This window comes from Patiria miniata, unplaced genomic scaffold, assembly GCF_015706575.1.
Source record: "Patiria miniata isolate m_02_andy unplaced genomic scaffold, ASM1570657v1 HiC_scaffold_2, whole genome shotgun sequence".
Classification (NCBI taxonomy): Eukaryota; Metazoa; Echinodermata; class Asteroidea; order Valvatida; family Asterinidae; genus Patiria; species Patiria miniata.
Window position 1 is genome coordinate 13,472,224 of NW_024037058.1, and position 26,074 is coordinate 13,498,297.

Genomic DNA, 26,074 nt, shown 5'->3' on the forward strand with positions numbered 1-26,074 from the left:
ATAGCTCATATCAATACTTAACCAAGTGTCATGGTCTACATGATCATGTTCTGGAATGATCCATGATTGAAGAACAACATGCTGCTACTTGTTGAGGTTAAAAACTAAACGTTTGTACGTTTCAAACATAATCGAGTCAGCGCGCTGACAACACCTAAATAGGCCCTATCTTCTCGCTCCATAGCAAGGAAAGGCTGTTGTACATTACAAGTGCGTATCTTGAGTGGAGGAACTGACATTCATGTTGTCAGATTGCGATCTAATTGGGTCTCGTTTAACAGTACTGCGTCTCACAGGGAGTAGTACGCATAGAAGGTGCTTGACCGACCCCCTGAACGCCCTGTTTCGTCTGGTGTACACGATGACATTGATGAAACAGCTGGTGAACAATGACCAGTTGGCAAGTTCAACAATGAATCGTTCAACATTATGGGAGGAAAGCTTCATGTACAACATACAAACAACAAACGGAACACTGGAGGCTGCATAGGAAAGTGTGAGAATGAGAACGGTGACCAAGGCTTTCTTATTGCGAAGGAAACACTTGCAAAGTCCGCGGCAAAGTCCATTACACAACCAAGGGGACAAAGTTTTGGCCACGCCCGCTACTGCGGTCTGTCTGCATGTGCAATGGCAGTGGGATGGACCAGGAGCGTGCTTCTGGTACGCGGTGTGATTCTTCACGATGTACAGAATGCGAATCGAAGCGAGGAAAGTGACGCATAGTGGTATGAGGAAATACACAATGATGAAGTCCACAAACATGAAAAGAGCCACCCCACTTAGTCTGTTGATGACACACAGTGACGATGAGCCGTCAAAGACTACGAATCGACCCTCGCTTACCACCGATAGAATAATGAGGACGGACGCCGTACATAAGCTCATGAGCCAGGAGCAAGCAACCACGATGCACGCCCGACGAGAAGTCAGCATGGAGCGGAACCTCAGCGGCATCTCCACGGCCAGATACCTCTCAATAGTCAGGGCCAGTACCGCTAAGACTGAGGCGCTGATGGCGAAGATTTCCAGGAATTGTAACGCCTCGCAGAACCGGTCAGGCGCGGTCCAACTGCTGCCGATTGACATGCCAATGAACTGCGGTACGACGCCCAAGGGTATAACAACAAGACCAACGAAGAGGTCGGCCACAGTCAGTGAGACCAGAAAGATGCGGCTGCTTCTCTTCAGTTCCTTTGCCTTGATGATTACAAACAAAAGTAGCCCATTTCCTACGACTATCAGACCCATCAGTATAGCGTACAGTACGATACAAGTGATCTTCTCTCCAGTAGATAACTCTGAGTTGCCGCTTGTAGTTGTCGACCCGCTGAAATTTCCCGGTTCTTCCATTTTTTCACTTTCCACTGTCACCTTTCTGACTGATAACGACATACGCTCAGTTATGCGAGCCCTCAAATTAGAATCCCTCCCCGGACCGTTCGGGGTTGAGCCCGCCCAGTATGTTGAAGGGATTGGGATCTTGCATGGAACTGATCGGCCTGGATTAACTCCACCAGGCTTCTGCACCATGGCTCTGTCTCATCACAAAGGAATCAATTTGCGACGCGCTAATCCTCCAGTAGGCAACAATGACTGTTTTGAGCTTCATAGAAGTTGCCGCTGGGCTGAATAATCCTCCAACAATGGCCAGACTTCAATTTATGTTGCCTATTGTGAAACCCTGATTCACCAGTTTGGACGGATTGGGGCGTCACGCTTCAGTGACCGGGTGGCTTCTGGCTTCGTACCGATTGGGGTGAAAGAAATTAGCATACCGGACCCGGTACCCGAACGGTCTGTTATCTGATGGCTCGCCTTACATGCGTTCAAAGAACCTCACACTCGAATATAACGATAGAGTAGGCTTCTGTTCATCTCAAACAAGACCGCCAACTACAGTAGGCTTATTCTGCACTCGACTGAAGTACGCTGTTTCTAAAGCATGGCTTGCACACTTGAATGAAACGAATACTGTTAGCGGCTGATTTAATGCGTATACCCTATCTGTTCGCCGTTGTTGACGGGTAACTGTCTAACCTAACACAACCACCGTTCTGTCATCGTAAAGTCATATTAAAAAAACCCAGAAATAATGCCAGTCCTATACAAGACCAGGATCAATCACTGTCATTCATTTACAACACGCGTCTCTTATGGCTTTGGTATTTTCTTTGATTAAGGACCTTTCTTGTTCCGTTTAGGTTAAAATAAAAACCTACGTCACTATTCTATTAAAAATTGCTCTTGCATATTACGATCGATCGCAGCAGGCGGGCTCAAATTTTGAGCAAAACAGCAATTATTACTTAATATGTCAACGCTAATTAACTTGAAGGCATCCCTGCCTGATGCATTATCACGGTTAATTTGCTCGTAATCCTTAACGTCGGAAGCTGAGACATATGTACACACGATGCCCGGACGCCAATACTTGGGGAAAACGGCTCAGTTAGGAAATGTGTAAATAACAAATTCCTGAAACACTGTGTCGTATCGAAACTAGACTTGGTGGTAAGTCGCTAATTGTTATTCGTACGGTACCGGTTTCTGGCTCCACGCACGCAAAATATCGCTGCAATGCGCGTAGTCTGGTTCCCAGACCAAATGATGCTGACCATTTCTGATAAAATTACCGACTTGGCGAATACGTTTTCAATTTTGTACACAGCATATTGGAGTATTTTGAATCGCTAGCGAATTCCATGAGAGCACTCTGATTGGTTCGGATTCCAGAGTGTATACAAGGCCGCCACGGAAGATCTGTCTCATTACTTCGAGGGTTTGTACTTTGTGATGTGTAACATTACAATTATATTCATTATAGGGCATACACGACTCAACTAAATCAAGAGTATCACAGTGATACATTTTATTTCCATACACAATTAACCAAGCTGAGTGTATTGGTTGTTAAAACGTCGCCAGATCTGCAAACATTTCCATGACGTATTGAGAAGAACTCCCCATGTAATGGAAAAATGAGTCCTCATTTGCATAGCGGTGCGCGATTGGATCTCTCCGCAAAAATACACTGCATATGTATTGCGCTGCTTGCATATATGAATAACGGTGCGAGAACATAATCGTCAAGTCGTTAGATTTGTCGCAACCCGGCCGATCCCTGCAAATAAATTCCCATAGACACTAATGCTAAATGCCCATACTTAAAAATTCTTTTAAAAATACTCAGAACTCTCACAGGTAGTCAAGCTGCACAGAAAAATGATGATCAACATGTCATCTTTCGTTTTCTTTTCATTTTTTGGTGGGTTGAGCATTGACTTTGCGATATGTTCTCACCCAAAGAAGACGACCCCTATTTTCCCCAAAGCGGAAAACCAGCCATCTTGAAAAACGATCCCTCCACAACATGGCAAAATAGCGCCACTTTCGAGCCCAATAGCATCCAAAATGCTCAGAATTGGAAGCCCCAAGTCCGGGCCAGAGGTTCATTACCATATCTCTTCAATTCCCCAATTTTACGGAGTTCAGAACTCTCTGATATAGAATATTTTGAGGGTATAACTTTCATTCATGAGCTCGGCGGACATCATCATGTACATGTAGTCAGAATTGGAAGCCCCAAGTCCGGGCCAGAGGTTCATTACCATATCTCTTCAATTCCCCAATATTACGGAGCTCAGAACTCTCTGATATAGAATATTTTGAGGGTATAACTTTCATTCATGAGCTCGGCGGACATCATCATGTACATGTAGTCAGAATTGGAAGCCCCAAGTCCGGGTCAGAGGTTCATTACCATATCTCTTCAATTCCCCAATATTACGGAGCTCAGAACTCTCTGATATAGAATATTTTGAGGGTATAACTTTCATTCATGAGCTCGGCGGACGGATTTATGCCTATTTACCGGTGTGCACCCTATAATAGCAGGCACCATTTAAATTTTAACACAAAACCACATTCAGAAGAAGAATATCTCCAAAGTCAATATTTTGAAGAAAAAAAATTGATAGAAAAACATTATCCGAGGTCGATATTAGGCCCGAAAATAGTAACTTTTTTGCCCCTGCTAAGCTGTAGAGCGCCCCCAACGACAATAAATTGGGTTTCAGCTACTTTGAAGCTCAAAATACCCCTCCCCTTTTCTCAACTATGCTGAAATCGGCTGATAGCCTACTGCTCCCTTAGGATTTGGGAGCATCCGTTTACGGAAAAACCCTTGTTGGTACCTTTAAAACACCTTTTTGCCCCTCTCCCGTGGGTTCCGCCCACTGAAAAACCACTGCCGCGGCACAGCGCATGCGCGTAACGGCCAACTTTGTTATTCTATAAAGGATGCAACCCTGCAAATAAATTCCCATAGATACTAGTGCTAAATGCCCATACTTCAAAATTCTTTTAAAAATACTCAGAACTCTCACAGGTATTCAAGCTGCACAGAGAAATGATGATCAACATGTCATCTTTCGTTTTCTTTTCATTTTTTGGTGGGTTGACCATTGACTTTTCGAGATATTCTCACCCAAAGAAGACGACCCCTATTTTCCCCAACGCGGAAAATAGCCATCTTGAAAAACGATCTCTCCACAACATGGCAAAATAGCGCCACTTTCGAGCCCAATAGCATCCAAAATGCTCAGAATTGGAAGCCCCAAGTCCGGGCCAGAGGTTCATTACCATATCTTTTCAATTCCCCAATTTTACGGAGTTCAGAACTCTCTGATATAGAATATTTTTAGGGTATAACTTTCATTCATGAGCTCGCGGACGGATATAGGCCTATTTACTGTTGTGCACCCATACCAGCCGCGCCGATGGAGTTAGCCTTGGTCAAGGCGTTCGTCATATATTCGTCCGTATGCGGTAAACGATCGGCGGCATATCCTCGCTCTCGCTATGCAGTTCATTAAAATACAGCGGGAACAGCGACCTCATGCCACTGTTTTATGCAAATCATTTGGATCCAGACGAATGCCTTGGTCCAATCGTATGCAAGAGGTTTTGTGGGTGGTGCTCATTATGCTAATAAGTTGACCTTAGAAGTCGTTTTTTTATTGGTCCATCGTTGCGTAGTTATACAAAATATCTTGGCGTTGTGTATGCACGTTTTTAACTTGAAAATATTTAAATTGTATTCTATTCATGGCCCATGAATTCGCACCAATTATGTTTAAATTAGTCTCTCTTCGCCATAAAAGACAGAGAATATATCAGTAAAATGCCAGTCAGGCAGAATCCTGGTGTCCTTATTGACCTCATGAACAACCAGGGTCACATATGTAATAATGGACCAATTAATAACAATTAGAAACAACGTATTGACTATTCTGAAATCTTATTCTGTTTATTAACACATGTAAATAAACAGCTACTGTTATCATCACCAACGCACTATTACCACTCTGATCTAGGAATGTGTTTCAATTCTAAACGTATATCACTTTTTAATGTTGTGAAACTAAACGTGTTTACGTTTTGGACATGTGCTTAGGATTGTATATCTAAATGCGCTTAGGAAGGTGTTTAAATGCTAAACATATTATTCATTGAACATGTCAAACGGATAATGCATGTCACAGAAAAAGGACATCTAAACATGTCATGATGCTAAACGTGTGGAAAAAGTGGGTACAGAATAAGTGTTTAGAAATGTGTTTAAATCCTAAGCACCATTTTTACAGTGATAAACGCTCACTGCAAAAGCCCAGGCATTGGAGATGTTTAAGTACTTTTACAGATTTAAAACTTGAAGTAAAGAAGTATTTTTAAAAATGCAAGTTAGATTTGAGAAAATCCAAATTGTCCAAATGTTCATAGAGTACTTTCCTCTTAATCTGGGTAACCTCTCTTTCAAAAGCTGCGTGGACGGGCTGGTCTAAAAGTCTCCCTATTCATGGTTTGACGTTCTGCTCATCTCCTCGCTGTCCATCGTTGTCTTCTACATCTTGAAGGGGAACATCTTCTGGTCATCCGTAGTTCCCGTAAGGTGACATGCATTTTTCACAGTGTCCCTGATCAATGCAGTCCTGTGCGGGGGGGGGGGGGGGGGGGTGTTTAGCAAGCGGGTCCCTCCTGGCCACGGTAGCCGTGGGACATTTGGTCTGACCACATTGCAAAGGGGCTCTGTCAGGCCTATTTCATGAGCGATTTTCTTACAAACGATGTGTCCTTCATGCTACTGCTGACTCTGATCTGTCGCTGCTACATTATCATGGCTCAGCCCTTTCGGTGCCCGTCTCTGTTAACCGCGAATTGGGCGTAGGCCCTATAACATCGTCTAGTCCTTCTGGATACTGACGGTCAGTGTTACCTTCGCTTAGGGTGTCTATGCTATTTCGGAACCCTGCCGCACCACCAATCAGAGTGGCATAGGTGCCTTGCGGGAATCAATACTTCCAAAATAGAACCTTATTCTGCTGTTGTCAGTTTGCAAATGTGACTGTGGTGTTGCCTTTGACAGCGACATTTGCCTTGATAGTATATCCGACTGATTGATTGTACATCGTCACGGGCACGCCTCGCCCAAATCACTCCGCCTGCATGGCAACTGAACCCGTCCCAACAACGCTCCAACTATCTATAAGTGACTGGTCAGCAGCGTGGTTTCGATGAATCTCTGCCTCTGAGCGTGCCCACAGTGAACTCCTACTGGAATTGTGAATGATCTTTGTGTGCCATCAGTGCCGCCATTATATTCAGGTCCTGTAGCAGCCTTCCAAACGCAGCCTACTTGGCCACACGCCAGACGCCATGGGAGTTCCGATCAACGGTAGCTCTCGTTTTGGAGCTATGTAACAGCAGATGCTACAGCAAGTGAAGCCAACAAACGAATGAGTTGCATATCTCATATCAATACTTAGCCAAGTATCATGGTCTACATGATCATGTTCTGGAATCATCCATGATTGAAGAACAACATGCTGCTACTTTTTGAGGTTAAAAACTAAACGTTTGTACGTTTCAAACATAATCGAGTCAGCGTGCTGACAACACCAAAATAGGCCCTATCTTCTCGCTCCATAGCAAGGAAAGGCTGTTGTACATTACAAGTGCGTATCTTGAGTGGAGGAACTGACATTCATGTTGTCAGATTGCGATCTAATTGGGTCTCGTCTAACAGTACTGCGTCTCACAGGGAGTAGTACGCATAGAAGGTGCTTGACCGACCCCCTGAACGCCCTGTTTCGTCTGGTGTACACGATGACATTGATGAAACAGCTGGTGAACAATGACCAGTTGGCAAGTTCAACAATGAATCGTTCAACATTATGGGAAGAAAGCTTCATGTACAACATACAAACAACAAACGGAACACTGGAGGCTGCATAGGAAAGTGTGAGAATGAGAACGGTGACCAAGGCTTTCTTATTGCGAAGGAAACACTTGCAAAGTCCGCGGCAAAGTCCATTACACACCCAAGGGGGCAAAGTTTTGGCCACGCCCGCTACTGCGGTCTGTCTGCATGTGCAATGGCAGTGGGATTGACCAGGAGCGTGCTTCTGGTACGCGGTGTGATTCTTCACGATGTACAGAATGCGAATCGAAGCGAGGAAAGTGACGCATAGTGGTATGAGGAAATACACAATGATGAAGTCCACAAACATGAAAAGAGCCACCCCACTTAGTCTGTTGATGACACACAGTGACGATGAGCCGTCAAAGACTACGAATCGAATCTCGTATACCACCGATAGAATAATGAGGACGGACGCCGTACATAAGCTCATGAGCCAGGAGCAAGCAACCACGATGCACGCCCGACGAGAAGTCAGCATGGAGCGGAACCTCAGCGGCATCTCCACGGCCAGATACCTCTCAATAGTCAGGGCCAGTACCGCTAAGACTGAGGCGCTGATGGCGAAGATTTCCAGGAATTGTAACGCCTCGCAGAACCGGTCAGGCGCGGTCCAACTGCTGCCGATTGACATGCCAATGAGCTGCGGTACGACGCCCAAGGGTATAACAACAAAACCAACGAAGAGGTCGGCCACAGTCAGTGAGACCAGAAATATGCGGCTGCTTCTCTTCAGTTCCTTTGCCTTGATGATTACAAACAGGAGCAGCCCATTTCCTACGACTATCAGACCCATCAGTATAGCGTACAGTACGATACAAGTTATCTTCTCTCCAGTAGATAACTCTGAGTTGCCGCTTGTAGTTGTCGACCCGCTGAAATTTCCCGGTTCTTCCATTTTCACTTTCCACTGGCACCTTTCTGACTGATAACGACATACGCTCAGTTACATGCGTTCAAAGAACCTCACACTCGAATATAACGATCGAGTAGGCCTACTGTTCATCTCAAACAAGACCGCCAACTACAGTAGGCTTATTCTGCACTCGACTGAAGTACGCTGTTTCTAAAGCATGGCTTGCACACTGGAATGAAACGAATGCTGTTAGCGGCTGATTTAATGCGTATACCCTATCTGTTCGCCGTTGTTGACGGGTAACTGTCTAACCTAACACAACCACCGTTCTGTCAACGTAAAGTCATACTAAAAAAACCCCAGAAATAATGCTAGTCCTATAAAAGACCAGGATCAATCACTGTCATTCATTTACAACACGCGTCTCTTATGGCTTTGGTATTTTCTTTGATTAAGGACCTTTCTTGTTCCGTTTAGGTTAAAATAAAAACCTACGTCACTATTCTATATTAAAAATTGCTCTTGCATATAACGATCGATCGCAGCAGGCGGGCTCAAATTTTGAGCAAAACAGCAATTATTACTTAATATGTCAACGCTAATTAACTTGAAGGCATCCCTGCCTGATGCATTATCACGGTTAATTTGCTCGTAATCCTTAACGTCAGAAGCTGAGACATATGTACACACGATGCCCGGACGCCAATACTTGGGAAAAACGGCTCAGTTAGGAAATGTGTAAATAACAAATTCCCGAAACACTGTGTCGTATCGAAACTAGACTTGGTGGTAAGTCGGTAATTGTTTTTCGTACGGTACCGGTTTCTGGCTCCACGCACGCAAAATATCGCTGCAATGCGCGTAGTCTGGTTCCCAGACCAAATGATGCTGACCATTTCTGATAAAATTACCGACTTGGCGAATACGTTTTCAATTTTGTACACGGCATATTGGAGTATTTTGAATCGCTAGCGAATTCCATGAGAGCACTCTGATTGGTTCGGATTCCAGCGTGTATACAAGGCCGCCACGGAAGATCTGTCTCATTACTTCGAGGGTTTGTACTTTGTGATGTGTAACATTACAATTATATTCATAATAGGGCATACACGACTCAACTAAATCAAGAGTGACACAGTGATACATTTTATTTCCATACACAATTAACCAAGCTGAGTGTATTGGTTGTTAAAACGTCGCCAGATCTGCAAACATTTCCATGACGTATTGAGAAGAACTCCCCATGTAATGGAATAAATGAGTCCTCATTTGCATAGCGGTGCGCGATTGGATCTCTCCGCAAAAATACGCTGCATATGTATTGCGCTGCTTGCATATATGAATAATGGTGCGAGAACATAATCGTCAAGTTGTTAGATTTGTCGCAACCCGGCCGATACCTGCAAATAAATTCCCATAGACACTAGTGATAAATGCCCATACTTCAAAATTCTTTAAAAATACTCAGAACTCTCACAGGTAGTCAAGCTGCACAGAAAAATGATGATCAACACGTCATCTTTTGTTTTCTTTTCAATTTTTGGTGGGTTGAGCATTGACTTTGCGAGATTTTCTCACCCAAAGAAGACGACCCCTCTTTTCCCCAAAGCGGAAAAGTAGCCATCTTGAAAAACGATCCCTGCACAACATGGCAAAATAGCGCCACTTTCGAGCCCAATAGCATCCAAAATGCTCAGAATTGGATGCCCCAAGTCCGGGCCAGTGGTTCATTACCATATCTCTTCAATTCCACAATATTACGGAGCTCAGAACCATCTGATATAGAATATTTGAGGGTATAACTTTCATTCATGTGCTCGGCGGACATCATAATGTACATGTAGTCAGAATTGGAAGCCCCAAGTCCGGGCCAGAGGTTCATTACCATATATCTTTAATTCCCCAATATTACGGAGCTCAGAACTCTCTGAAACAGAATATTTTGAGGGTATAACTTTCATTCATGAGCTCGGCGGACGGATTTAGGCTAATTTACCGGTGTGCACCCTATAATAGCAGGCAACTTTTAAATTTTAACACAAAACCACTTTCAGGAGAAGCAGAATATCTCCAAAGGCAATATTTTGAAGAAAGAAAATTGAAAGAAAAACATTATCCGAGGTCGATATGAGGCCCGAAAATGGTAACTTTTTTGCCCCTGCTAAGCTGTAGAGCGCCCCCAACGACAATAAATTGAGATTCAGCTACTTTGAAGCTCAAAATCCCCCTCCCCCTTTTCTCAACTATGCTGAAATCGGCTGATAGCCTACTGCTCCCTTAGGATTTGGGAGCATCCGTTTACGGAAAAACCCTTGTTGATACCTTTAAAACACTTTTTCCCCTCTCCCCGTGGGTTCCGCCCACTAAAAAACCACTGCCGCGGCACAGCGCATGCGCGTAACGGCCAACTTTGTTATTCTGTATAGGATGCAACCCTGCAAACAAATTCCCATAGACAGTAGTGCTAAATGCCCATACTTCAAAATTCTTTTAAAAATACTCAGAACTCTCACAGGTATTCAAGCTGCACAGAAAAATGATGATCAACATGTCATCTTTCGTTTTCTTTTCATATTTTAGTGAGTTGACCATTGACTTTTCGAGATATTCTCACCCAAAGACGACCTCTATTTTCCACAAAGCGGAAAAGTAGCCATCTTGAAAAACGATCTCTCCACAACACGGCAAAATAGCGACACTTTCGAGCCCAATAGGATCCAAAATGCTCAGAATTGGAAGCCCCAAGTCCGGGCCAGAGGTCAATTCCCCAATATTACGGAGCTCAGAACTCTCTGATATAGAATATTTTGAGTGTATAACTTTCATTCATGAGCTCGGCGGACGGATTTAGGCCTATTTACCGTTGTGCACCCATACCAGCCGCGCCGATGGCGTTAGCCTTGGTCAAGGCGTTTGTCATTATTCGTCCGTATGCGGTGAACGATTGGCGGCATATCCTCGCTCGCGCTATGCAGTTCATTAAAAATACAGCGGGAACAACGACCTCATGCCACTGTTTTATGCAAATCATTTGGATCCAGACGATCGCCTTGGTCCAATCGTATGCGAGAGGTTGTGTGGGTGGTGCTCATTACGCTAATAAGCTGACCTTAGAAGTCGTTTTTTTATTGGTCCATCGTTGCGTAGAAACTTGCATTTAGTTATACAAAATATCTTGTCGTTTGTGTATTTTATTCATTCTTTGCACGTTTTTAACTTGAAAATATTTAAATTGTATTCTATTCATGACCCATGATTCGCATTACTTATGTTTAGTCTCTCTTCGCCATAAAATAAAGAGAATAAATCAGTCAAAAGCCAGTCAGGCAGAATCCTGGTGTCCTCATTGACCCCGTGAGCAACCAGGGTCACACTTGTAATAATGGACCAATTAATTGCAATACAATTTGAAACAACTATTTGAAACAACTATTTGACTATTCTGCAATCCAATTTTATTTTTTGACACATGCAAATAAACAGCTATTGTTATCATCACCAACGCACTTTCACCACTCTGATCTCCTCCACCTTCACCACAATCACCATACAATTTCATTACATTTTTAATGACTGTTGCACCATCATCCTAATTAACAGCAAGTGTGTCAACATTGTACAATATCAATGAGTCATTCAGACTGAAATGCAATATGCTTACACATTCACAATGTAATTTAACAGCGTAATAGTGTATAATTTTTTTAAAATGTTGCCAAGTACGTTAAATAAAACAAAGGAATATATGTGTACTTGGGAGGTGTTCAACACTCTGTTTTAGATTGGTTGGAGTCGGCTTTTTTTATATAATGATCGGCATCCAAACTCCAACCGGTCTTAAACATAGTGTTTAATGCCGAACAAGCACATGTTTATTCCCATTCATAAATACATATTCGGTCAGAAAGTCAAAAGTCAAAACAAGTCAAAATTTTAATTTTCAACGATTTCGTTCAACAAAACACCCGTAGCTATACAGTGTCAAGACCCTCTGGTAAACAATGTTTGCACTATTTACAGTGAGCACAAAATAACAAAAATCATTTTCGTTGAAAATCTTTTCGTTTTTCCTTTCCTAAACGATGTCTTTCAAGGTAGGTATCAGCACGAACCATAGTTAATTGATCAATTGCAAACGCTATTTACTTCTAATTAAAGTTGCGTTCTCCGTGCTCATCTTAAATAGGATTCAGATTTTAAATTTGTATTACTTCAACCAAAAACCCACCTTGTTTCCTGCAAACCTGTTAAAAAAGTTTTAAGTTGGGCACAAACAGATCCCCAATACGAGCAATGTGGCTCTCGGTCTGTCATTATCGATACTGATTATGGGGCGGGAAGAGTGATCCTGCGAGAATGAAATCACTGCCGGGCCGCCAGAAATTCAAAATTTACGGAGTAATAATTAAGTAACTAAATGTTTGACCGATGTTTCGGTCGATGACTAATTAAAAATGAAAAACAAAATTGGATTACATGTACTAAAAAACATGTACATTTTAAAAAGGAATATATTTTGTGATGAAACCCGAAAATAGTATACTAAGTGCGTTCATTTACTCTTAATACGTAACGTTACAATGCAGTTATACTAATTTTATTAGCAGTATTAAATGTATAGTTATACGACATAATGACAGTGTATAGTACAATACACCTTCAGTCATTTCATGCTAATCTGTACTTATTCATTATCAGGGCCCCCAGGGAGAACAGTTCATTGACAACTGATGGGGCTACCCTGGTAAAATAACACGAAATAAATAAATAAATAAATGAATAAATCTTCGGTGATAGTCATGCCCTGATCACTTGAAAGCTACGTGAAACATGGTTTAACCAATGTATTTTTGCTAAATTAGCCATAATTGTACCAGACGCATTTAACCATTTTTAATGGTTAATATTCCACCAAAGTTTTGGTAAACTTAATGAAAACGATTTAACCAACACACTTTGGTTACACATGTGCTATTGACATGTGCTATTGTGTACTTTAACCAACATCATTGTTAATTTAAGCAATTCTATTTAACCACTTATTGTTTGGTTATCAATTGACTATGGTTTCGACCAAACGGTTGGTCAAGGTAACTAATATGTCACAACCCATGAAAATGGTAACCAGTTGACCAATCGATGTTTATAGGTCTAACCAAATTACTGGTTATAATGACAAAAGATATTGTGACCAATTGGTTATTTATAGGTCTAACCAAATTACTGGTTATGATGACAAAAACTAACGTGACCAATTGGTTATTTTTAACCAGTTGTTTTTAGGCTCAAAATAGTTACTAAAAAAAATGTTACTACTCTTGACAATCTCTGACTGCTTCTTTGTCATGGAGAAGCACACTCGGTACCTGCCTTTGACCGTGCATTGGGCGAATAACATCGCCCTGGTCCTTCTGGATACCGATGCTCAGTGTTACCGTCGTCAATGGTGGGTATTTGCCAATCCTGCCTCAACACCAATCAAAATGGCATTGGTGCCTTGCGGGAATCAGTCCATTTAAAATAGAACATTACATGCTGCTGTTTTTAGGTTTGCAAGTGTGATGGTGGTGTTGCTGTTTGCCTTGACGGATCCGAGTGATTGTTCACTGTTACACCACAAGGCACGCCTGGCCCGCATCACTCCGCCTGGCCGCCTGTCCTAACACTATCTCCAACGATATTGAGTAGCCGACTACTTTCCTGATGGGCAACCGCAGGGCTGCTTTGACTTCTCTGCCCCTGAGAGTGTTCATACAGGCGACCTTTACTGGACTGGAATATTCTTAATGTATGACATCAGCGCGGCAAATGTAGCGACATTTTGAAAGTATCCACACCTCATGGAATTCACGGTAGCTCGCGTCGTTTCGTAACGACAAGAATGCTCGGAATATTAAATACAGGTACAAAAAATGTAGCCACAACCGACTGAGTTGCACAGATCCTACCATACATGTAGGTAGGCCAAATGTCATGGTCTACATGAGCATGTTCTGGTATTATCCATGATTGAAATGTAAATGCTACTGCTGTTTGAGCTTAAACCCAAATGTTTGCAGATTTCAAGCATAATCGAGTCAGTGCGCCCTACAACAACAAAGTAGGCCCTGCATCTTTTCACTCCGTATACAGGGAAGGCTGTTGTGAATTACAAGTATGTATCTTGTGTGGAGGAAGTGACACTCGTGTAGTTGGATTGCGATCTAATTGGGTCTCGTCTAACAGCGTTGCATCTCACGGGGAGTAGTACGCAAAGAAGTCGTTTGGTCGACCCCCTGAACGCCCTGCTTCGTTTTGTGTATACGATAACATTGATGAAACAGCTGGTAAACAATGACAACTTGGCTAGTTCAACGAGAAATTGGTCCACACTGTAGGGAGAAAACAGCAAGGAAAAAATACAAACTACAAACGGTACACTGGAGGCTGAATAAGAAACTGTGACAATGAGAACGGTGACCAAGGCTTTCTTATTGCGCAGGAAACACTTGCAGAGTCCACGGCAAGCTCCACTGCACGGCCGTTGGGGTGGTGTTTCGGCTCCGCTTCCCGCTGCGGTGTGTCCGTGCGCACGGTTGCGGTGGGACGAATTGGGAGCCTGCTCCTGATACGCGGTGTGATTCTTCACGATGTACAGAATGCGAAACGAAGCGAGGAAAGTGATGCAAAGTGGTATGAGGAAATACACAATGAGGAAACACAGAAACCTGAAAAGGTTCACCCCACTTGGTATGTCAACGATAGGCTTACACAGCGACGACGACCCGTCAAAGACTACCACTCGACCCTCGAATAAGTCCGATAGGATAACGAGGGAACACGCCGTGCAAAGGCTCATGAGCCAGGAGCAAGCAACCACGATGCACGCCCGACGAGAAGTCACCATGGAGCGGAACCTCATCGGCATCTCCACGGCCAGATACCTCTCAATGGTCAAGGCCAGTACCGCCAGGACTGAAGCACCAACGAGGAAGACTTGCAGGAAGTATAACACCTCGCAGAACAGGTCAGGCGTGGTCCAGGTGCTGCCAATTGAGATGTCAATGATCTGCGGTACGATCCGCACTGGGATGACAACAACACCGACAAAGAGGTCGGCCACGGTCAGCGAGACCAGAAAAATGCGACTGCTTCTCTTCAATTCCTTGGCCTTGATGATTACAAACAGGAGCAGCCCATTTCCTACGACTATCAGAACCATCAGTATAGTGTACAGTACGATAACAGTTTTCTTCTCTCCAGTAGATAACTCTGAATTGCCACTGGTATAAATCTGCCCGCTGAAATTCCCTGATTCTTCCATTTTCACTTTCCTCAGGCACCTTTCTGACTGTTAACGACATACGCTCAGTCACATGCGTTCAGAGAACCTCAAACGCGATTACACGATCGAGTACAGTTCACCTAAAGGAACACTGTCCACTATTGGAACACATTTTCAAGTGGAGCCATTCTGTCAACGTGAAGTCTTATTAATAAATACCTTGGAGAGTTGATGGTTTCTGATTGGTCGAGACTCGATCACGTGGCCGGTCATTAACGGTGATAATGGACCGGCTTCAAAGATCAAGCGAATAAATGGCCCCTGAACCAGCATTGATCAAGCCCCGTTCAGCCCCATGCAAGCCAATGGTTGGTCAAAATATAGTAACAGTCCTGCGGTAGCTTTTAACAATCGAGCACTGCACATGCGCTCAACCCCCATCGCGTGAGACTGACGCGCGCGTACGCAACACAGTTGCTAGGGATGCGTGCGTGCGCGCGCGTAATGAAGTTTTGAAACGGCATCGTACAGCAGTGCAGTATATACTGAGGATGTTTACGATGAAAGCGTAGATCTACGATTTATTTTCTTTGAAACACTTCACCCACCGACATATTTACCTTTCCTAAACCAAGCATCTTTGTAATTCCGGACACAAGGAATGTATAAACGAGATTTCAGCTTCCTCCATCAGGTAAAGATATGAAAACATTGTTGTAATTTGTTTCGCTACGGCAGCAGTCTCTGTTGAGTTTACGTCGTTATAGCTGTAGTGTTAAGCTAAAATATGGCCCATGAACATGAACACAAAAAAGTCTGGAAATATCGCCGGAAAAAAGTCACAAAAATGGAGCATTTTAACTGTTTATTTCGTTATAAAGGTATTTATTAATGGGAATAACAGTGTGAGGATCCGGTCTTCACTGCGTGATAATAACCGGGTGTGGGGGTGACCGCTGTTAATGGACCTCGACTTCGTCTCGGTCCATTAACAGCGGTAACCCCCACACCCGGTCATTATCACGCAGTGAAGACCGGCTCCTCACACTGTTATTCCCTTATTAAAAGGCAGAAATAATGCCAGTCCCACAAGACAAGGATTAAAAATTGTCCCTCTTTCACCACGTGTCCCATAATGGCTTTTGTATTAACTTTGACTGGGAACATTTTCTTGTTCTTGCACCGTTTGTTTAAAAAAAGACGCCTACGTCACTTTTCAGTCAAACTCGCTGTTGCATATAACGATCGATCGCAGAAGGTAGGCTCAAATTTTGAGCGTACCAAAACAGTAATTATTACTTAGTAGAAGATTAATGTGAACGCTGATATGACTTATAAGCATCCCTGCCTGATGCATTATCATGGTTAATTTGCTCGTAAGCTGTACGTCGGAAGATGAGACCTATGTACACACAATGATTTGTCGGCAATGCATCAAAAGAAGTGACGTATTCAAAAATTCGAGGAGGACCGTATACCACCAATGGCTTTATCCTATATTTTTGCTAGATATATGAATAACGGCGTACCACCACTTGCACTGCGATTTACAATTTTTTATGACAATTTATTTCTATGTCTTGTGAATGTGAGAGAACGGCTCATAAGGCATGACATTTGAATATGTGCAAAAGCAAAAATGCATACAACGCAGAGTGTCGTATCAAAACCAGGAACTCCGCAATGATTTTCTAGTCCACATGAAATAATAGCTGTTTTTGTGTATACATAAACACCGGCACATTATTATGTAGTCTCGTTCTCTAGCTGGACGAACACAGAACACAACATCTTCAATTCGATCGTTGATCGAGAAACCCTAACATTGAAACATTGAACACAACTTAGCAAACCCTGCACTCGTCCGAGTGCATACACGAGGCACAAGACCCGTATGTTGGACATTTCGCCTCGTATTGAAGAGGTAAATGTGTGCCCTCGAAATGCGTGATTTCCAAAGTTTCAGGAATGACTAACACACTGACAAGTATGTGTTGGCAAATAAAACGGGTAGATACCCAAGGTAGCAGTGGCTCCTAAATTCCTGACCATAAAATTATCGAAAGGTATCTGTATTAGAAAAGGAACATGTACTTATATGTATTTTGTATTTTATTATGTAGATTATTCATGAGATTGAATATTCAGAACTCCATTGCATTATTTACATTTGTTATGACGGCGCATTTTGCCAACCATAGCTTCCGAAGCTCAAAATACCATCGAAAATTGCAATTGATTGAAAAGCGAAAGACAAGAAAATATTAGTATTAGTCACGGCGCCATTTTAAAAGAATGGGATTATCATGTCAATACATTGTATGAGTGCGTGTTTCAATGGCAAATTGCTTAAGATTCAAGATTCGTTTTATTAGTCAAGTAAAAAATTACATGAGATATGATCTCCTATGTGGTGCAATCAGTAAAATGTATTATAGTATCCATAGAATATATATTTAAAACAGTAAAACATGAGAGACCTTAAAAACGAGCATTCACGTCTAAGTTATTTACATGACAGTCACCACTTGATTACGGACATGCTATCTGCTCTCCTATACATGCAATTTAACAAAGAAAATTACACTGTGTCCATAAAGATTTGATTTGTTATTCAGACCAATAAAACATAGAAACACAAACAAGCAGCACACACTTGAAGTAGTTACGTGACTGTAAGCGAGCACTTATGGACTGATTTAAAAAAAATAATTTCATATCACTGAGGAACTATACAACCAAACCCAACCCCCCTCCCCCATCCAAAATCCGTTGAGACTGAAAGCTTTTCATTAGAAAGGTGGATTGCACCAGCTAAGAACGAGAATCTATGAATGTTTAGTAATGGCACAATATTCTAACCGATCTACTGAAAATGACCAGGGAGTTCAACGGATGAGTCTTGTCTACATAGATCACCTCAAGTTTAGCCAGCAAAGCTTTTTCATTAATAATGTTTTTAACATTGGGTCCAATTATTTTACTTGCAGTTCTAGTAATTCTCTGAAGCTTGTTCAGATTTCTGTTAGTCGAATAACTGTACCATTCAATGCATGAAAATGCAATCACTGACTGAATAACACTTTGATAAAAACATGATATCCCGGTCGACATTGAATGATCTGAGCGTACGTAAGAAGTCAAGCCACTGGTTTGCTTTGCTGCACATTTTATGAGTGTTTGTGTTCTAAGTCAATTTGTTATCGATAACAGTGCCAAGATACTTGTATTCAGCGACAGTCTCTACATCCTCATTATTGATCTTCAAGGATAAAATTTAATTTTTGTTTTCCGGAAGTCCAAGATTATCTCCTAGGTTTTACGAACTTTAAGCGTTAAATGATTGTTATCACACCACTTAACAAAACGAGTGACTTCATCCACGATGCACTCTCATCATCATTCAAAATCAATCCTGTCAGTGATGTATCATCAGCATACTTGACAATGGAGCAGGAGCTATTATTACATCTAAGATCACTGGTATAAAGTGTAAATAATAATGGTGATAAAACACAGCCATGTGGAGCTTCAGTATTGCAACGAACTATATGTCTGAGAAGGATTTATTGACAGAAAGTCACTTATCCACAATGACAAATAAGGATTAATATCCATGGTCTTAATTTGTTGGTTAGATATATGAGGTTGCATGGTATTGAATGCCGAGAAAAAAAGCTATGACCAGAATGCTAGCGTATGACTTGGGTTTATCTAAGTGTTCACAAATGCTATGTAACAGTGTGATAACAGCATATTCAACTACATCTTTTGGCCTGGTATAAGCCTGGTAAGGTTGAGTTTGTTCCATAACAATATCTTTGATAATGCGCTAAAACATTTCATAACAGTTGAAGTGAGTGCGACTGGCCGATAATCATTCAAACAACCTGGTTTGGATACCGTTGGCACTGAAGTTAAAATTGAAGTTTTCCTAATCTTAGGAACTGTGCAACAATTAAGCAACCATTAAACAAGTCATGAAATATCGGGGCAAGCTGCTTTAAACAAATCTTCAAAGTTTTCCCTGTAACTTTATCTGATCCCACAGCTTTGGTCGTTTTTAAGTATACTAAAGTTAATTTACTGTCATATTGTGCCAAAAAACATTCTGAAAGGAGGTATTTTATTTTTAACCAAACCACAATGCAATTTTGCCTCCTTCCCACTCACTACGTAAGCCAATTCATTAGACAAGTAGAATGTGTAAGCCACAATTTCCAAATTGAAGGAAATAAGTGTTTTCAATAATGAAAACAAGTTAGAAAAAAATGTCAAAATGTCATATAGAGTAGTATGCATCCGGGTAACGTCTCTTTCAACAGCACCGTGGGTAGGCTGGACAACAAGTCACCCCAATGGTTTGACGCTCGGCTCGGCATCTTCGTACTGTCCACCGTTGTCTTTTTAATCCTGCGCGGTAACATCTACTTTTTCATCTGCAGTTCCCGTAAGATACGAAAGGTGAGCTGCATTTTCATTGTTTCTCTGATCATTGGGGACCTGTGCGCAGGGGCCAGGGTTGGTCTCAAGCGGGTCACTCCTTAGTCCACGATAGCCGTAGAAACCTTTGGTACCCTGCCTGCCGACATGGGCCCTGTACGGCCTATTTCATGTGCCTGCCGACATGGGCCCTTTACGGCCTGTTATGTGCGGGATTCTCCTCAACGGTTGCTCATTCATGTTAGGCCAAAAAAAAGAATATTCGGTCTCTGGTCAGACCATAGTTCCGGAATTGACGCGGCCACGCGGCTTTTTTTTCGGCTTTTCTTTTTTTTCAAGCTTGGATTGTACAGACAAGGTGGGGTACTATTTTGCTTTTTTGGTGTCCTCATGTACATTGGTGTCCTCCATAATTTGCCTTGGTGCTTTCGATCATTTGCATTGGTGCCATTTCCCATTCCTTTGTGCTCTTTGGTAAAAAAAAATGAGGAGGTGCGGAAATAGAGGGCGCTGTTGGAGCTACCGCGGAACATTTACGAAAAAAAAAAGACCGACGCGCATGCTTAAAATCGACGCGCGCGCTGACCAGAGACCGACTTATTTTTTGTTTTGGCCTTACTCTTGACTCTGATCAGTTACTGCTACTTTGCCCGCGATAAATCCTTTTGGTACTCGCCTTTGACCGTGCGTAGGGTGGATAACATCGACTGGTCCTTTTTGGATACCGATGCTCAGTGTTACGGTCGTCTATGGTGTGCAATTCCCAATCTTGACATTGGTGCCTTGCGGGATTCAGTCCTTCCAAACTACAACCTTACATCCCGATGTCCTACGTTTGCAAATGTGTTGCCCTGTGTACTGACACTGACGGATTGTTAACCGTCACATTACAGGCAAGGCAGCCTGCATGGCCCACAACACTCCGTCTAGCTATACCGTTACCAACACTGCTCCCACTATAGTCAATGACCAAGTTTCTGACGGTTAACTGCAGGGCTGGGGGGGGGGGGGGCATCACCGAAACTTCTCTGCCGTCAGCGGCGGCGGAACGGTTTTTAAACTTGGAAAGGGGGGGGGGGGGGGCATCACCGAAAAGGGGCACTTGCCTTCCGTGGCTGAAATGCCGACACGTGTTTTTCACCGGACACTTGGCCTCCGTAAAATCAAATAGTGGGGTGGGGTGGGTTGTGGGGGGGGGGGGGGGGCTGGTTCAGTCTTCGAAAATAGGGGGCGCTCTTCAAAACCGCCCATTATACAAACTACGCATTATTTGCCCATTTTCAGGGCGCATCATGTGTAAGGGTTTTGGGGCTTGGTTTTCATCTTCCTCGTTCATATCAAAAATCTCTTTACCATTTTGGGAAATGGTTACTGGAAACAAATTGTCCGAAATTTTGGGGCAGGTTCGTTTTCATCTCGAGGGGGCATATTTATGCTCAAGGGGCACATTTATGTCCGCAAGAGGGCCACTTTGGGTAAATGGGGGTGTAGTTCCCCCAGCCCCCCCCCCCCGGTTCCGGCGCCCCTATCTGCCTCTGAGCGTGCTCCTAGTGTACTACTGGACTAGTGAATTATCCTATGACACCAGCGCCGCCATTATTGTCAGGTCCATAGCAACCGTCTTAACGATGTAGGCCTATACGGAGCATTATCTGGTATTGTCCATGGTTGAAGTACAAATTGATATTGCAGTTTGAACCCCAGCCCAAAGGTTTGCAAGTTTTTATCATTGTCAAGTCACGCACTTGCTCCGTAAGCAAGAAAAGGCTGTTGTGAATTACAAGTACGTATCTTGAGTGGAGGAAGTGACGTTCAGCTTGTCGGATTGCGATCTGACTGGTTGTCGTGTAACAGCGTTGCACCTCACGGGGACAAGTACCTTAAAAATGCGTTTGGCCGACTCCCTGAACACTCTGTTTCGTATTGTGTATACGATGACGTTGATGAAACAGCTGGTGAACAATGACAACTTGGCTAGTTCAATGAAGAATTGGTCAACAATATAGGGAGAAAACTTCATGTACACCAAACAAACGACAAAGGGTACACTTGAAGCTGAATAAGAGAGCGTGACAATGAGAACGGTGACCAAGGCTTTCTTATTGCCAAGGAAACACTTGCAGAGTCCACGGCAAACTCCATTACAAATGCGTTGAGGTACCTTTTTGACTTTATTGGCCGCTGAGGTCTGTCTGCACGCGCAGTCAGATCGGTTAGGTGAAATCTTCTTAAACGCGGTGTGATTCTTCACGATGTACAGAATCCGAATCGAACCGAAAACAGTGACACAAAACGGTATGAGGAAGTACACAACAATGAAGCTCAGAAACATGGAACGGGTCACCCAATTCAGCCTGTTGATGACACACACCGACGAATACCCGTCAAAGACTACGAATCGATCCTCGTAGACCACCGAGAGGATGATGAAGATGGACGCCGTGCAAATGCTGACGAGCCAGGAGCAAGCAACCACGACGAACGCTCGACGAGAAGTCAGCATGGAGCGGAACCTCAGCGGCATCTCCACGGCCAGATACCTCTCAATAGTAAGGGCCAGCACCGCCCCAACTGAGGCACCAAAGGCGAAGATTTCAAAGAAGTATGACGCCTCGCACAACCAGTCAGACGCGTACCAGGTGCTGCCGATGGAGATGCCAATGATCTGCGGTACGACCCGCACTGGGATGACAACAAGACCAACTAAGAGGTCAGCCACGGTCAGCGAGACGAGAAAGATGCGGCTGCTTCTCTTCAATTCCTTGGCCTTAATTGTAACACATAGGAGTAGGAAATTTCCCACGACAATCAGGACCATCAGTATAGCATACAGTACTATACAAGTGATCTTCTCTCCAGTGTTTAATTCTGAATTGCCGCTTGTAAATGTCCACTCGCTAAAATTCCCCGATTCTTCCATTTTCACTTTTCCCCTACTCGAATAACAGGATCGAGTATGCTGTTCACCTAAAATCACTGTCCACAACGGTAGGCCTAATCGGCACTCGACATAAGGGTGTTGCTTCTACAACATGGCTTCCAAACTGGGATGACAGGAACGCTTTTCGAGGCTAATATGTAATACATGTAACCTATCTGTTCGCCGTTGTTGAAGTGTTAATGTCTAACCCAACACAACCACCGTTCTGTCAACCTTAAGTCATATTTAAAGACAGAAATAACGCCAGTCCTAAGACAAAGATTAATCATTGTCCCTCCTTCACTTCACCACACGCGCGTCCGTAATGACCTTTTTCTTTGAGGACACTTTCTTCGTTTTTGCACGTTTAGATAAACAAACCTACGTCACTGTTCTATCAAACTCGTTCATGTATATAACATCGTTCGCAGAAAACGGGCTCGAAACAGTAATTAGTACTAAGTGGAAGATTAATGTCAACGCTGATGAGACTCGTAGCCATCTCTGCCTGATGCATTATCATTGTTAGTAAGCTGTGCGCCGGAAGCTGACGAGACCTATATACATGAATATAACACAGTGTCCGGGTACCAATACATCCATAACTAGAAAGCACGAAAGGTGCAAACCTCCGCCAAGGCTGATCCTTGCCATGTTGTTAGTACACCCATGAGTTGAATATATCCAACATTGGTATTTGTCAATAAATTGAGAATATGAACAATCCTGTTGATATTTTAAATGTGCAATATACAAAATGGAAGTCAGACTCCCCCATTGTATAACATGGTCTAGTCCATTGACCTGTGTGGTTAGATTAGGTGGGTGAAGGCATACAGGGTCACCAAGTCAGTGCGAGGTACATGAATCTGCTCACACACAGCGGTCTGGTGAAAAATTTTCATATGATGGGTGAAAATTCCTTTTTAAAAATCCTGCATCCAGATGCAGATCCGGATCACTTTCAAAATCTAATCGATTTGTACTTGTACGAAGGACCACCCCTAAAAGAAAATTCATGAAAATCCGTCCATTACTTTTCACGCGCGTATGATGCGCGCGGAAGGAAAATGCAGCGTGGCATTGGAGAGGAGCACGTGTTAATTTGCCCACGTGCACACTGGGCGGAGCTTACTGGATCGGTCCATTATAGTCTATATTAATTTTTAGACAAATCCGAGAACACAATTATTGCATACCCACGAAAGCCCAAGTAATTGTGGGAGCATGATGTCAGCTATTTGTCAGAATAACCGTTACGGCTGTGGTGCTTTATACAATTTGTGACAAAACAATTGCTTCCGTGTGGGTCTTACGTACGAGTTGGGCATTTTGTCGAGTTCCCAGAATGTATTTCATTAATTGTTCACTGTTAAATAGGTTGGCGCCAGACTATTAATGCAGGCATAATAATGCAGCCTTAATTTGCTGTCATTGTTTTAATCTGACTTAAACATTATATAGAGAATGTTTAATAACAAAGTTTAAATTATAAGATTTGAGGCTTTGCATGGTGGGGTATCGGTATCGTTTCGGTTTTGCGGTAACACCATGTGGTAATAACTACTGCTTGGAAGATATTAGTTCTGAGAAGAACTTGTCCTGCTTATTATCAACTTGCTAAGTAGTTTTTGTTCTGTTTAGAACAGTCCTGCTGTAAGTTCTAAAAGAACTTGTCTTTGGTCTCAACGTTTCGACTAGCCTGCTCTAGTCATCGTCAGGAGTCTCCTGACGATGACTAGAGCAGGCTAGTCGAAACGTTGAGACCAAACTCTAGTCATCGTCAGGAGTCTCCTGACGATGACTAGAGCAGGCTAGTCGAAACGTTGAGACCAAAGACAAGTTCTTTTAGAACTTACAGCAGGACTGTTCTAAACAAAACAAAAACTACTTAAAAAGTTTAGATTATTCGTTGAAGCAGACTGGAATTAATTAGTAATTAACTTGCTTTTATTTGTCTTCGCAATTTCCACAAATTTACATTTTACCTCACTATTATGGTCGACTCGTGCATGAGGCCCTTTAGCAGGGGACCTAGTGAGCTTTCAGTGATTGAGTGCCCGGCTTAGACATAAATGTCAACCAAACTATTCATCTTCCAAGGTGATCTCAAATATGGAAGTTGTCTTTACTGTGCGAGTTTTCGCGTTCATGATCTGAGTCCTCTCTGAGACTATGATGAAAAGTGAGTTTATTCTGTCATTTTTCCTCAACTTTTATGTCTTTGTTAATGGTTATGTATGAAAGTTGTTAAAAACATCGCTAAGTTTAAACACTTTTTTGCGCCCACTTTTTCACACGTGTCCAAGAAATGGTTAGCCTTTTTTAGATTAGATTAGATTAGATTAGACTTGGTTTATTGCTATTTATATACAATGGTATACAATAGAAAGTGTCGTTGTTTTCGTGCTCAAAAACATTAAAATACATAAAACTTCATGTTTCAAACACTAAACAAGCACATAATTAAACCAATTCCCCCTTAAAGCTATAGTCCATCATTTGTAATTTGTGCATTTTGTTCGCTTGAAGCATCAAAAGGGTTCAAAATCTAATGAAGGATACTGAACAACTAACCTGATGAACTTTCAGCTAAGCTTCAGCTGTACATTCCGAGAAAAACAGCATTCTAAGATCTCAATTTCAAATCAAAAGTTACTGAATCATGTTTTGAATTGTTTTGAATTGCAACTGTACGCGACGTAGCGCACTGATCCGACGAATTATAACAACCGCGCGCGCGTGTGCGTCGTTCCAATACTTGTGCGCGCTGCGCTGAATAACAAAACGAACTACTAATTTAAATTTTCCTACGGTGCTTCTTAAGAATCACCGTTGGAAATGCCTTCTTTCGTTGATTACTTCAAAATGACAACTTCCCAGAAGGAATAATTTCACAGGGAGTTTAGTTCCCTTACTATCTTTCAACCAAGTTTGTTTTTCAACAATAATTACGCCAGTTACTTTTCGGATGGCTGCAAATGATGGACTATAGCTTTAAAATAGCTCTCTCAAAAATACAAACAAAAGTCATTAACAAGACAAAACAATTATAACACATCAAGGTTACTTAATTCCATTCAGTCCCCTGATCCCCTGAAAAAAAACCTTTTAAATACATTTTGAACTTTATATATTTACAATATTAACCTACCACATGATTAATATAATTTTAAAATAACTCTTCAAAAGTCAAAAGTCATAAAAGATTAAGAGATTGTACTCTAAGATTACTTAATTCTATTCAGTTCCCTGATTGCAGTAGGATACACACTGCTCCTGAATCTTTCTGTTTTGCATCTGATTACTCTGTATAACGCTTCCCTGATC

General features: G+C 42.5%; 4 protein-coding genes across 4 annotated transcripts; all 4 read right to left on the reverse strand.

Annotated features, from left to right (window-relative positions):
• Positions 1 to 204: 204 nt before the first annotated feature.
• On the reverse strand, positions 205 to 1,353 carry LOC119726378 (beta-1 adrenergic receptor-like). The gene has a single exon (XM_038198033.1). The coding sequence runs from the start codon at positions 1,351 to 1,353 to the stop codon at positions 205 to 207; it is 1,149 nt and encodes a 382-aa protein (XP_038053961.1).
• Positions 1,354 to 7,010: 5,657 nt separating this feature from the next.
• On the reverse strand, positions 7,011 to 8,159 carry LOC119726379 (beta-1 adrenergic receptor-like). Its single transcript, XM_038198034.1, has one exon. The coding sequence runs from the start codon at positions 8,157 to 8,159 to the stop codon at positions 7,011 to 7,013; it is 1,149 nt and encodes a 382-aa protein (XP_038053962.1).
• Positions 8,160 to 14,265: 6,106 nt separating this feature from the next.
• On the reverse strand, positions 14,266 to 15,420 carry LOC119726380 (beta-1 adrenergic receptor-like). Its single transcript, XM_038198035.1, has one exon. It carries the CDS (start codon positions 15,418 to 15,420, stop codon positions 14,266 to 14,268), a length of 1,155 nt encoding a protein of 384 aa, XP_038053963.1.
• Positions 15,421 to 21,601: 6,181 nt separating this feature from the next.
• On the reverse strand, positions 21,602 to 22,744 carry LOC119726382 (QRFP-like peptide receptor). Its single transcript, XM_038198036.1, has one exon. It carries the CDS (start codon positions 22,742 to 22,744, stop codon positions 21,602 to 21,604), a length of 1,143 nt encoding a protein of 380 aa, XP_038053964.1.
• Positions 22,745 to 26,074: the final 3,330 nt, after the last annotated feature.